Source organism: Thalassophryne amazonica, chromosome 14, assembly GCF_902500255.1.
Source record: "Thalassophryne amazonica chromosome 14, fThaAma1.1, whole genome shotgun sequence".
NCBI classification, from domain to species: Eukaryota; Metazoa; Chordata; class Actinopteri; order Batrachoidiformes; family Batrachoididae; genus Thalassophryne; species Thalassophryne amazonica.
In genome coordinates, this window is record NC_047116.1 from 24,643,048 (window position 1) to 24,657,500 (window position 14,453).

Genomic DNA, 14,453 nt, shown 5'->3' on the forward strand with positions numbered 1-14,453 from the left:
GTCAGTCCCTGATTGTGCAAGTTCTCCTACTTAGAAAGATGAGAGAGGGCTGTAATTTTCATCATAGGTACACTTCAACTATGAGAGACAAAATGAGAAAAAACAAATCCAAGAAATCACATTGTAGGATTTTTAAAGAATTTATTTGTAAATTATGGTGGAAAATAAGTATTTGGTCACCTACAAACAAGCAAGATTTCTGGCTCTCACATACCTGTAACAACTTCTTTAAGAAGGTCTTCTGTCCTCCACCTGTTACATGTATTAATCTGTTGGAACTCATTATCTGTATAAAAGACACCTATCCACAGCCTCAAACAGTCAGACTCCAAACTCGATCATGGCCAAGACCAAAGAGCTGTCGAAGGACACCAGGAAGAAAATTGTAGATGTGCACCAGGCTGGGAAGAGTGAATCTACAATAGTCATGCAGGTTGGTGTGAATAAATCAACTGTGGGAGCAATTGTAAGAAAATGGAAGACATACAAGACCATTGATAATCTCCCTCGATCTGGGGCTCCACGCAAGATGTCATCCAGTGGGGTCAAAATGATCATGAGAACAGTGAACAAAAATCCCAGAACTACACAGAGGAACCTGATGAATGACCTCCAGAGAGCTGGAACCAAAGTAACAAAGGCAACACACTACACTGAGAGGGACTCAATTCCTGCAGTGCCAGGCGTGTTCCCCTGCTTAAGCCAGTACGTGACCAGGCCCGTCTGAAGTTTGCCAGAGATCATATGGATGATCCAGAACAGGATTGGGAGAATATCATGTGGTCAGATGAAACCAAAATAGAACTTTTTAGTAGAAACTCAACTAGTCATGCTTGGAGAAAGAAGAATGCTGAGTTGCATCCCAAGAACACTGTTGGGAAAGTGTAGTGACACGGACCCACAACAGGGGGCGCAAATGAGCGGTCAATAGATGAGCCAAAATATAACAATTTAATGTTGTGAATTGTGCACAACGAACATACAGACAATCTCAGAATATCATTACAGTCAATCTACAAAGGTGACGTGTGGGCAGGCTCGAGGATAGAAGACGTCTGTCCTGAGAAGAGCCGGAACCACACGATTTCCGCCAGCCGCAGAACCTGGTGAATACTGGAGCCGCCAAGTCCCGAATTCCCAGGTGATTACCGTCCCCGACTGTCGGATCTGGTACTGCTGGCGAAGAACAAAGACAGTCAAGTGTGGGTGTGTGTACACCCAGTAACAACAGCGGTGGGAATGCCACCTCCACCTCTCACTCAATATGTAGCAGAGTACCGCAGTAATTCCTCAGGGAAAAAGAGTGCCGTCCTGCACTCACTCAGCTCCACTGACAGAGGTACCGGTACTCCTGCAAACACTCACAATATACAGATATATTGTAAAACAAATGGCTGAGGATATTACCTCCAATGAAGTATGATATCTCGGCAACGAGGTGGAGATGACGTCTGGTCTTTATGGAGTGAGAGGACGTTGAGTAGATGGGTGACAGCTGTCAAGAGGTAATGAGTGACAGCTGTCACCCCCGGCTGTGTCCATGGCGGCAGCGCCCTCTCGTGCCTGAAGCCCGCACTTCAGGCAGGGCGCCCTCTGATGGTGGGCCAGCAGTACCTCCTCTTCTGGCGGCCCACACACAACAAACACCATATCTACTGTGAGGCATGGGGGTGGAAACATATGTTTTGGGGCTATTTTTCTGCAAAGGGGACAGGATGACTGATCCATGTTAAGGAAAGAATGAACGGGGCCATGTATCATGAGATTTTAAGCCAAAACCTCCTCCCATCAGTGAGAGCATTGAAGACGCAATGTGGCTGGGTCTTCCAGCATGACAATGATCCCAAGCAAAAACTTTACATTGACAGCGTTGCCTGTTTTTCTTCCAGCATGAACTTTGATGGTGGTTAAATTTCAAAATGTTGACATGGTGGGGGAGGAGGGGGAGACCTGACAGTGACCTGTATGAGCTGTGGAAGGAAGGAAGGCAAAGCAGCCAAAGCAAAGGCGTGGAACAAAAAGCATTCACATGTAAAGGAAGCCACTTTTTCTTTCCTCTCATCAGCTCTAAATGATTTTAGGAAAGAGAGCTCCATCTGAGACAACCGTCTAAAAAAACAAGAGTGGCATGAATATTGCATCAGTCACCATTATGAAACAAAGCGCAGCGTAAAGACGAGCAGGAATCAAACCCGTCGTCTTTCTGTCTCTCTTTGACCTCATTAAAATCAAGTGATTCTTTTTCATTTTCACATCAGAGAATTCATCGACTGGGTTTTGTTCATTTCGTGTTCTTCTCGTCACTTTGAGCTTTTTAACACATCTCACCTGAACCTTCAATGGAGCGGCTCAGATAGCTTTCATCACTTTCCTTTACAGATAAATAAATCATATTTCTGAGAGCAGTTAAATAAAACTGGTGCTATTTTAGTATGGCGATACGTGCACCTTATGAAACCGCAATGAGAGACATCTAACCTGGAAGAGCTCTCTGTGCTATGTGCCTAACTGAATCCAAAAGCACAGTTTCATGCTTAACAAAAATCTTTCCTCCATCTGTCTCTTCTCTTCTTTAAAACCATCTGCAGTACTCTGCCTGGATAAAACTCATGTTTGTGATTAGTTTCATTCAACATAAAGATTCAAAGCAAAAAACCTTTGGGATTACTTACTATGTAAAGCTCCAAGATCTCTATTTATATATTGTAGATCATTTTTAAACCTGTAATCTGTCTGATAAACACACTTCATGGGCATCACTTTCTTGTGCCCAGGAATACTTGATCCAGTTTATGCATATACAAAATATGTACTAATATAAGCAACAGGTTGATTGTCATTGGTGTCCCACAGCAGCCAATACTCAAGGTTCTTGAAATGAGCAAGAGTTTTGCCAAGAGCTCTAGTATTTATATGTATGTGTCTAGCCAGGAATCTGCCAGTGAGTGTAGCTCCATTCTATCAGAAATAATAACTCCAATCCTAAGAGTGCCGGTATCTTATTATTTGCTGTGTTCAACGCAGTTTAAGATCTTTTCACAGGGAGGTTCCTGTATTGCTAGTTAGCATGGTAACATCTCCTTAAGATGCCTATTTCTCACCAACTTTGACAAAATATAAGAGAAAAATGGCAAACATTAGATTTATACAGACATACATCTGCTTCAGATAATATTCTTCCATCTTGGATTATTTTGGTCAATCGAGCAACCAACATACGTCATACTGATGTCACATTTCCTGCACCTTGATTGGCAGTCGCAATATACATGTCACTCCTGTTTGCACAAAATAGACCTCACATCTATTTTGGCCCCGCCTAGCTGGTGGCATAGCAACCACTTGTCTCTCATCATCACTCACTCATCTTCAACCGCTTTTCCGGGTTTGGGTCACGGGGGCAACAGCTCCAGCAGGGGACCCCAGACTTCCCTTTCCCGGGCCACATTGACCAACTCTGACTGGGTGATCCCGAGGTGTTCTCCGGACAGTGTGGAGATATAATCTCTCCACCTAGTCCTGGATCTTCCCCGGGGTCTCCTCCCAGATGGATGTGCCTGGAGCACCTCCCTTGGGAGGCGCCCAGGAGGCATTCTTACCAGATGCCTGAACCACCTCCTTTTAACGCAAAGGAGTAGCGACTCTACTCCGAGCTCCCCATGGATGAATGAACTTCTCACCCTGTCTCTAAGGGAGACACCAGCCACCCTCCTGAGGAAGCCCATTTTGGCTGCTTGTACCCGCGATCTTTTGGTCCTGACCCAACACTCATGACCATAGGTGAGAGTAGGAACGAAGACTGACCAGTAGATCAAGAGCTTCCCCTTTTGGATCAGCTCCCTTTTCATCACAACAGTACGGTAGAGTGAATGCAATACCGCCCCTGCTGCACCGATTCTCCAGCCAATCTCACGCACCATCGTCCACTCACTTGTGAACAAGACCCCGAGGTACTTGAACTCCTTCACTTGGGGCAAGGTCGTATTCCCTACCTGGAGTAGGCAATCCATCGATTTCCTGCTGAGAACCATGGCCTCAGATTTAGAGGTGCTGATCCTCATCCCAGCCGCTTCACACTCGGCTGCGAACCGATCCAGTGACTGTTGGAGGTCACTGGCCGATGAAGCCAACAGGACCACATCATCTGCAAAAAGCAGTGATGAGACCCTGAGCCCACCAAACTGGAAACCCTCCTTCCCCCGACTACGCCTTGATATCCTGTCCTTGAATATCACAAACAGGATTGGTGACAAGGCGCAGCCCTGGAGGAGGCCAACCTCCACTGGAAATGAGTCTGACTTACTGCCAAACACCTGAACACAGCTCTCGTTTTACGAGTACAGAGATTGGATGGCCCTGAGAAGGGACCCCCTCACTCCATAATCCCACAGCACCTCCCACAGTACCTCCGGAGGTACCCGATCATACGCCTTTTTCAAGTCTACAAAACACATGTAGACTGGGTGAGCATACTCCCAGGCACCCTCCAGAATCCTTGTGGGAGTAAAGAACTGGTCGGTTGTTCCACGACCAACCACTTGTCTCTTGTTGCTGTAAAATGCCCACTCTGATTGAAAATGAATGGTAGCTGGACAGTTTACCTCTGGGATTGTATTTCATAGCATGGAACAGACACAGTGAAAACAGCAGCACACCTGTAATGTTTTAAAAACATTTTTACACTTTGTTTTCTTTCAAATATGCACAAAGTCTGTTTCTGTGGATGGCACATGTGATAAAGCCTGTCAATGAAGTAGTGCTTTCCACATATATACACAAGCATTTCTTATCGTGGTTTCTTCCTCCTCATGCAGACTATGCAGGTGAGCAGCCAGAGGGGCAAGGGGACAGAATGCACTGCCCCCGACTCCATTACAGTATAGGTCTGCTTTTGAAGACATTTTAGACATTTTTTGCATATAATAATAATAATAATAATAATGTGGTACAATTGTGACTCATGATACCTGGGCCCAGTTTCACAAAACTGTCCAATCTTTTAGTCTATTAAACTTACTTAATCGACTACGGTTAGTCGCCCAGCATTAGTCATGTAATTTCTGTTTCGTATTGATGGCTAAACTTGTAGATTAGCCATCTAACATTAGTCAACGATTTTCACGGGCATAAGCGGCCTCACCAGTGCCGTTGCTGAGAAACACCTCCAATGCGTGAGAGTTTTGTTTACTTTTGGGTTAGTCATCTGCTACAAACATGGCCGAGTCTGCCGCGCCGCACCAGAGGAGAAGTGCTCCTGGCCTCAGCATCCATAAACATCTCCAACTGATTATTCTGGGCCTGGAACACCCACTCCTGCAGCAAGGCTCTCCTTCCTTCCTGCTCCATCAATTAGTGGTACATGATAGCCGCCATTTTTGATGTAAGACACTGACGTTTTGTTGACTAAAATTAGATTCGCCTCCACTGTACCAGGCTAAAAGCTTTAGTTGCCTAATGCGAAATGTTAGTCATTGCACAAAGTACTTAGTCTCTAACATCAAAAGATTAGTCGAGTAAACAAGGTTAGACTGCTTTATGTAACCGGGCCTTGGTTATAACAGGTGCAGGTCAATAAATTTGTATAAAACGTCACATGATATCTGAACTCGGTCAGTGATCAGACTGATCAATACCAATCAAACCAGATCAGCTGCCATCGACATATGCCTGTTATTTAAGCACCCTGAATTACAAAGACGAAAAAGATGCATGGCCTTTGCAGCTGGTAGGCCCGTACGTTAAGGTATATAGGCCTGATATACACCTTATGTACCAGATTTAATTATTGTCAAGTGTGATTGTGTATATGAGAGAAAATTTTCTTTAATAACACAATGTAATCACAAGGTGCTGATCTTTAACAGGAACAATGTTTTATGTGTGAACAGGTTTTTTTTGTGCCATACAGGTCAAAGTCATCATGATTTCTGGTTACAGTAAAGATCAAGTTTGAAACATATCCCTTTGATGTGAGTCAGTAATTAACAAGACCCGGATTTAGTTGTCCGGAGCACTGGCAGATGCTTTGCTGCGCTCCGTGGCCTCTGCGAGCCATGTGACTGAATTCTTGGCACGCAGAGACGACCGGGGATTCTGGACTGATCAGTCTGTATACAGTATGAGTGTGACACTGTCCCCTTATTTCAGTTGGGCCAGATATGCCTCCCTCCGTCATCCCCCCCCCCCCCCCCAGTCATGATTTATTCAGCTGTTTGCACTGTAAAGAGAGAGAAATGTAATGAAATGCTGCTTTTGAATTTTTGTTTTGCAGCAGACTTTGGATTGCAACCTAAGCAGTCTAATCAAGAGGACCAGTGAGTTGGAAACTCTGATGGGCAAACTTATTCAAACCTGCCAACATGTGGAGGTGAGGCCGTTTATCTGTCTCTTTGCAGGTGCTGGCTCTCAGCTTCTGTGGCATTTCGTAGGCAGTAGCCCGTTATATTATTAACAAGCTGATGAATCGCTGTGTCTGGAATGAGATTTTCATCACGTCAGCGTAATTAAATGCACATTAGTCTATAAATCATATCATATACATGCAGTTTACAACCAAGTGAGCAGTTTCAGATGGAGTGTAATTACGATAAATTCTTGGATGAACAGTTTTGCATGCAATGGAAAATGGAAAACATACAGTAAATACACTCAACGGCCACTTATTAGGTACAGTACACCAGTTTTTTGTGCGGGTTTTTTGGTTTTATTTCTCCCTTAAAAAAAGTGCAGGTCTCAACCTGCAACCTGGTTGGAATTGCAACCCTAAAAAATGTCCATTGACCATACATTACTCAATCAAAGGTTTATCCGGTGAAGGAATGTTGTACAGTACATCATGTCCATTGCTGTTCATCATTACATTAAAGGAAAACAACACATGCTTAATGTGGTTATAATAAAACCTTAATTTAGTTGGAAAATCAGTGAAAACACTCAAAAGATGCATTCAACTTCAAAGTCAAAGCTTGGAATTTCTAGCTTCAGTGCAGAAAGTCAGAATTTCTAACTCCGGGAGTCAGACATGTATTCAGTCAAGATCTTTAATGCAAAGCATTTGATTACTGTAACAACAAGCTACATGTTAGTGAGTACAATTACTATAGTATCTGTGCTTGCAAGTTTTATTGCTGAAGCAAGTACATAAACACACAAAATGTGTGCAAATAGCTGTTCTTGAGATATTCCTGTTCTTTGTAATTTATCAAACTGGAATGCAGAGAAGTTTCAAATTATACTCGACTCAACTCAACCTTTATTTCTAAAGCACGTTTAACATGACAGCAGTCGACCAAAGTGTTGCCCATTATTAAAAATGGGCACCAAGTTACCTCCAGTTGTAAATAAATTAAAAAATAACAATAAAATTGCAACAGGCAATAAAACAAATACAAGACAAAGTAAAATAAATGGTAAAAAGTAGTAGGAAATCATTTCATTTAATTTATTTCATTTACATAGCACCAAATCACAACAAAGCTGGCTCAAGGCGATTCGCATAAGTAAGGTCTAACCTTACCAACCCCTAGAGCAAGCACACAGGTGACAGTGGTCAGGAAAAACTCCCTCTGATGATATTGAGGAAGAAACCTCAAGCAGACCAGACTCAAAGGGGTGACCCTCTGCTTGGGCCATGATACCGACACAATTTACAAAACAAATATACAGGAAATGCTGGGAGTCCACGCTGGTGTCCAAGACATGGAGTTGCACCTCAAACAGAGAGAAAAAACAAACAGGCAGCAGAAAAACAACAAATAAGGTGTAATTTGTCAGCATTAAGCAACAGGAAAAACAGAAGAAGTACTAAGGTGAAATAGAGATGTAATCTCTCATTTAAGAAACGCCAGAGAAAAGAAATAGGTTTCTAAAGAGGATTTAAAAGTCTCTAGGGACATGGATGATCTAATATTAAAGGGGAGACTATTCCAGAGCTTGGGGGTAGCCGCTGCAAAGGCTCTGTCACCTCTCGTCTTTATTCTGGTTTTAGGCATCTCCAGCAACAGTTGGTCAGAAGACCTTAAGGCTCTGATTGGGGTGTAAGGAAAAAGAAGCTCCAAAAGATACGCTGAGGCCAAGCCACTGAGGGCTTTAAAAACAATTAAAAGAAGTTTAAAATCAACACGGTAACGGACCAGAAGCCAGTGAAGAGTAGCCAAGACCGGCGTAATGTGGTTGAACATTTTCTTTCCCAAAAGAAGACAAACAGCAGCGTTCTGAATAAGCTGGAGGTGGTTTAGAGAGGTCTGATCCAAGCCAACGTACATAGAGTTACAATAATCTAGTCTACTTGTGACAAAGGCATGGATAACCTTCTCAAGGTCAATCCTAGAGAAATATGACTTGGACTTGGCTAAGAGACGGAGTTGGAAGAAACTTGTTCTAACAACAGCACTGATCTGCTTATCAAATTTAAAATGGCTGTCCAAATTCACCCCAAGGTTCCTCACACAGGAAAGAATGTTGGAACCCAGGGGACCCAGGACATCAGCAGAGCAGGCTGTGGAAGTGCTCGCCCCAAACAGGATAACCTCTGTCTTGCATTCATTAAGATTTAATAGATTATACAGTTCTGGCTTCCTAATTTCAAGGTAAAGCAATCATAGCCTACCTCCAACCTACCTACCTTGAGCTGGCAATCAGCCCCATCTCTCAGTACTTTAAAGAAAAAGTCAAACTTTCTATCAAACTCTAAATCTAGAAAAAGATCATATAATGGGAACATCCTGACAGTGACTTCATACGTTAGTGAGATCTGTAGTTTTTGAGTTCTGGGTGTGGGCAATACCTTTGCTCTTATGGTCCTGATGAGGACAATTACCTACAAACTTTGCTGTTCCAGCAGTCACTTATCTGGTCTTCTGTCTTGTTAGGTCAATGCATCCAGACAAGAAAATAAGCTGCTTGAAGAATGTGACCTGCTGATTAATATCATACAGCAGCGACGACAAATCATAGCCACCAAGATAAAGGAAGGGAAGGTTTGTTACCTTTGGTATTTGTATAATCTTGCTATTCCATGCGGCTGTTTTGTCCTATTCTTACAGGAAGAAAAAAGAAATTGCTGCTGTTCGGTGAAAACCTTGAATTTTCCCAAATGTTAGCTTTCTAGATGGTATTAAAATAGCCTGTTGTTCAGTTCTTGGTGGAAATGCCACCAGCTGATAACCACACTCACTGGTAGACCAGACACACACATCAGTACATTAACTGACCCAAACATAAGGATGAAATATGTCAGATTTTGTAATCACTTGTTTTATACAATGTCAATTTTAATTCCTTTGTATGGAAGCACATTAAACAGAATAATAATGGAATTGGTTAGTCACAAAAAGAGCTTGTGGAGCCCCCAAGAGGCAAATGACACCAGCACAGTCTTTGAGAAAATATGGCATTTGTAGACATTTGTTCTTGAAATTCCACTCCTGGTCAATACGAGGTCTATTAGAAAAGTATCCGACCTTATTTTTTTCAAAAACCATATGGATTTGAATCACGTGTGATTACATCAGACATGCTTGAACCCTCGTGGGCATGCGAGAGTTTTTTCACGCCTGTCGGTTACGTCATTCGCCTGTGGGCAGTCTTTGAGTGAGGAGTCGTCCACCCGCTCGTCGATTTTTTTTCATTGTTTAGGAATGGCTCAGAGACTGTTGCTTTGTTTGATAAAAATTTTTTCAAAACTGTAAGGCACAACTGAGTGGACACCATTCAATAAATTCAGCTGGTTTTCGGTAAAAATTTTAACGGCTGATGAGAGATTTTGGTCTGGTAGTGTTGCTTTAAGGACGGTCCACGGCGCCTGACGGCGATCTGCGCTTCGAGGCGGCAGCGTCTGGCCGTTTCAAGTTGAAAACTTCCACATTTCAGGCTCTGTTGACGCAGTAAGTCGTCAGAGAACAGAGAACTTTCAGAAGAAGTCGGCATGAGGAGTTTATTCGGACATTCCATTGTTAACGGTCATTTTGTAATGAAAGAACGTGCGGGCAGAGTCGCATGTCGGGCTGGACCCGACCACGGGGGGTCGCGGCAGGAAAAACACCTCCGTTGGAAATCTTAACGGGCAAGTTGGAACATGCCCAAGCTGTTAAACAATTTCTCAGTTACTCACTTGTTGAAAGCCATTAAAAGCCGCCTGAATTCTACAAATGGTTTTCAACACGGAGGTGTTTTTCCTGTCGCGGCGCACACAGATTTGCCGAGTCGTCACGGAAACGACTCGGCGAATTTGCGCGTACGTCTTTCATTAAAAAAATGTCCTTAAACAGTGGAATGTCCGCATAAATTCCTCATGCCGGCCTCTTCTGAATCTTCTCTGTTCTCTCACGATGTCCTGGGTGAATTAAGCCTTAAATTAGGATGTTTTCAGCTCGAAACAGGCCGACGACAGCGCCTGGAAGCGCTGCAGGACGTCCCGCTCCGTGGGAAGTCCTTACACCGACAGAAACACCCCATAATCTCTCATCAGCCGTTAAACTTTTCACAGAAAACCAGCTTAATTTCTCGAATAGTGTCCACTCGGATATTCCTCACAGGTCCAGAAAAAATTTTGATAAAGCAACGCGCGCCGTCTCGAGCAGCGTGTGAAACAAAGGAATTCAGCCGAGAGGGCGGGACCACATCTCACTCAAGGCCTGCCCACAGGGAAATGACATCACCGACACGCGTGAAAAAACTCACGCATGCGCACGAGGGTTCAAGCATGATTGGTGTAATCGCATGTCATTCAAATCCATATAGTTAAAAAAAAAAATAAAAGGGTTGGTTTATTATCTAAGAGACCTCGTATATCAGATAGTGAGGCTGAAGCATTGCACTTGAACTCTCGCACCTCATTCTCTTGTACTACCCTGCACGCCAGGAACACCTGGGGCAGTGTAGAACGCCAATAAAGAAAAGGAAAAAAGAAAAAAGATAAAGAAATCCACACCCATGAGTACTATACCACCAACCTTCCATCCTTTCTCGTTTTATTTGGCCAAGTAAATAAATATGGTATAGTTAAGCTCTATTATATCTATAGTGTTCATCAAATATAGAAAACACTGACAGAATGTTGTTGAAAATGGGACAAAAAGAAAAAAAACTCACAATGGTTTCAGGTTTGTGTTCTTCCTACAAGCATTTTTTTTTTTTTGGTTTGTTTTTTACCAAATCATTGAAATACATTGGAATCATTTCATGAATCTCTCTATGCAGCATTTCCCAATCTAAATTCTGAATGAGCCAACACTCATCAAATAATCATACCATCATTTTTTATAGAGTAAAAAGAAGCATGTACTATATAGGTCCCGAGCCTCGTTGGTGGTGGTGCTTATTTCCAGATTTCGTAGCATGAAGTGGATAAGAGTCTACGACTCCCTGGCATCCCCAAGGATGGGATGCCAGTCTAAAGCAGGTTGCTTGCCCTGCCAAGGCCAGAACCAATTTACAGCTGGGTAGACTGAAACAATTAAGTGTTGTGACCTTTATAAAGTGTCATTATTTTAAGAACGATACATAAGTACCAGTGGGCATGAAAACAGTACGGGCAACAGCATTGTGACAGTTGACCCCAGTGACGTAGACCATCACCCAAATGAATGACCTCTGGCTGACTTGACCAGGGCAATTCAGGAATCCACCCAAGTGTGCGGCACAAATTGTCCAAATCAGGTTTCAAAGTAAATTCCTTGTCCTTGACCTTTGCCAAAATGAATTTCTTGAAGACAACTTCATGGTCAACCTTCAGTGACATACTAAGTTTGTTAGAAATTAGCAAAAGGACCTGGAAGAAGCTGGACACCAAACATACTGGCAGACATGGCCTTTGGCCCCAATGATTGAACTGTGACCTTGCTCTGGAACCCACCTATGCTTGTGCCACATTTGGTCTAAATCAAGCTAAAAAAATCAAATTCCTGGACCTTTACATTTGCCCAAAGTAATTCTTTAAGAACAATTTTGGAGTCAACTTTCATTGACATACCAAGTTTGGTGGTAATCAGTAAAATTACCTGGGATGAGTCAGGGAACAAACAGACAGACAAACACTGCTCAAATTATAGTATTATCTACTGAAATAGGGGTTGGACTACCAATACGAAGACCTAGGTTTGAGTCCCAGTTACGGTACCTGCCAGTATCTTGGACGTGACTCCTGCATCATCTCAATCCACCCAGCTGTAAATGGGTACCAATCTTGGCTGTTGAAGTAACTTGAGATGGACCGGCATCTTGTTGAGGGGGAGTTGCAGAGTTTTGTCTGATTCATGTTATGGTATCTGGGTATAAGCACCAGCACCAATGACCTTCAGGTACTACATACTGTAGGACAGGTGTCACAAATCCTGCTCCTGGAGATCACTTGCCTAACATGTTTTCCAATTTACTCAGCAAATCAGAAGGTAGTTAACACCAGACTTGAATAATCAACTATAGATGCAGCAGGTACGAACAAAAAGCATGCAGGGCAGGTGATGATCCCTGCTGTGGGACTCTTCTTCTGAGTTACTGCACACGTATTTTGAGTAAATATTTTCTAATTACTTCCATGAAGGAGATTATTTCCGCTGAAGTGTGCTTGTGGGTTTGCTGGAGTGATTCTTCCACTTTTCGTCACTCAGAAAACATTGGGTCAGTTTCATGAAACTGTGGAAATACAGATCATTTAAGTTTGTGGCAGACCTTCATGAAGGCATGAAGTAAAAAAAATGAAATATTTTGTAACATTGTTTAATGGTACATTGGGGCCTGGGTGTAATGATTTGCACTATCCTTTTAGTTACAAAGTACAAGTATATAGACTTGTTCCTCACACTGTCAGGTTTTCCACCAACCGCCTTAGTGCTTTTTTTTTTTTCCTTTCTTTCTTTTCCGTGCAGTCTGTGAGACTGAGAAAATTGGCCCAGCAGATAGCAGGCTGCAAGCAGTGCATCGAGCGGTCCTCCTCCCTCATCACACAAGCTGAGCAAACCCTGAAAGAGACGGATCACGCTCGCTTCTTGCAGACAGCTAAAAGTATCTGTGAAAGGTGCTTAGCCACAGGATCATCAAAATATCAATAGTCAAACCTGTATAAACCTGTCAACGTGTTAACATGGGTTTCTGTTTTAAGAGTGTGTATGGCCACGGCGTCCTCTCAGATCCTGTTACCAGAAATTAACTTGAATGACACCTTTGACACTTTTGCATTGGACTTCACACGGGAGAAGAAAATGCTGGAAAGCTTGGATTACCTCACAGGTGAGTAGAAGCTTTTCAGTTTTTACTGCCAAATGAATTTGGTTTCACTACAGCCTGGATTGGGGGTGGGGGTATGTGTGTTCCTCAAGCTCAGGTCTTTTACCAGAGGCCTGGGAGTTTGGGGTTCTGTGCAGTATCTTAGCTGTTCCTAGGACTGCATTCTTCTGGACAGAGATCTCTGATGTTCAGCTTGGAATCTGCTGGAGCCACTCTTCCAATTTGGGGGTCACAGCTTCTAGTTACCACTGGGACTACTTTGGACTTTACCTTCCACATCTGCTCTAGTTGTTCCTTCAGCCCTTGGTACTTCTCAGTTTTCTCGTGCTATTTCTTTCTGATGTTGTCTGCTAGGATTGCCATATCTATCACAACTGCCGTCTTCTTTCCCTTGTCAACCACCACTATGTCTGGTTGGTTGGCCAGCAACTGCTTGTCTGTCTGGAATTTGAAGTCCCACAGGAGCTCAGCCCTGTCACTGTCAACAACCTTTGGACTTGGTAACTTCTATGGGACTCAGATGTTCCTTAAAACTTAAAACTCCTTAAAACTGCCTGCCTTCAGCTGTTTGATGCACTCTTGTAGCAGATTATCTCAGGGGCCATCTTCTCCTTATGTAGTATATATATATATATATATATATATATATATATATATATATATATATATATATATATATATTCTCTCTGATAATTGCTAATTACCCTTTATGTGACAATATTGAATATAAGTTAGCTTTGGCAATTAGCCCTATCATGACATTAGAGACAAAAGATCATGCATCAGACGGCAGGCAGTTATTTTTGCCTGCCATCATTTAGATTGAATTTAAACCATTTTTGGTGTGTTTGCATTTTGGGTAAAAAGCCATTAAATGATTCTACATTAGATAGGTTTTTTTTAATAATTGTGTTCTTGTGCATTAAAGTGGAATATATATCACTTTGATCGCTTCAGACTTTCCATTGCCTCTTTTCTTATTCTAATTTTGAAGCATTTGTTCAACTTTTGCCTTGCAGCCCTTAATTGGAGTAAGCGGTTGAAAATGAGTGAGTGAGTGAATGTGCAACTTTTGTGGTATCAGTAGGAAACACATGACTTTATTTATATTGTGTAGCATCATTCAAGTCCATCAACAAGATGGTGGCCGGAGTGCCTTGTTACTAGCTTGTTCACTGAATAACAATGTGTACTAAAGTCTTTTTCATCTCTGAGTGTAGCTGTGTAGA

At 42.6% G+C, this 14,453-nt stretch overlaps 1 protein-coding gene across 5 annotated transcripts in view; it reads left to right on the forward strand.

The window, feature by feature from the left end:
- Nucleotides 1-14,453, forward strand: part of mid1 (midline 1) — a 96,960-nt gene that overhangs the window by 76,484 nt on the left and 6,023 nt on the right. For 4 of the 5 annotated variants that reach the window (XM_034186442.1, XM_034186443.1, XM_034186444.1 and 1 more), the window contains exons 3-6: nt 6,272-6,367; nt 8,871-8,978; nt 12,867-13,015; nt 13,100-13,227. In XM_034186442.1, coding sequence (XP_034042333.1) covers nt 6,272-6,367; nt 8,871-8,978; nt 12,867-13,015; nt 13,100-13,227 — 481 coding nt within the window. The remainder of the gene's footprint in view (nt 1-6,271; nt 6,368-8,870; nt 8,979-12,866; nt 13,016-13,099; nt 13,228-14,453) is intronic. The other variant, XM_034186445.1, reaches the window with a different exon arrangement.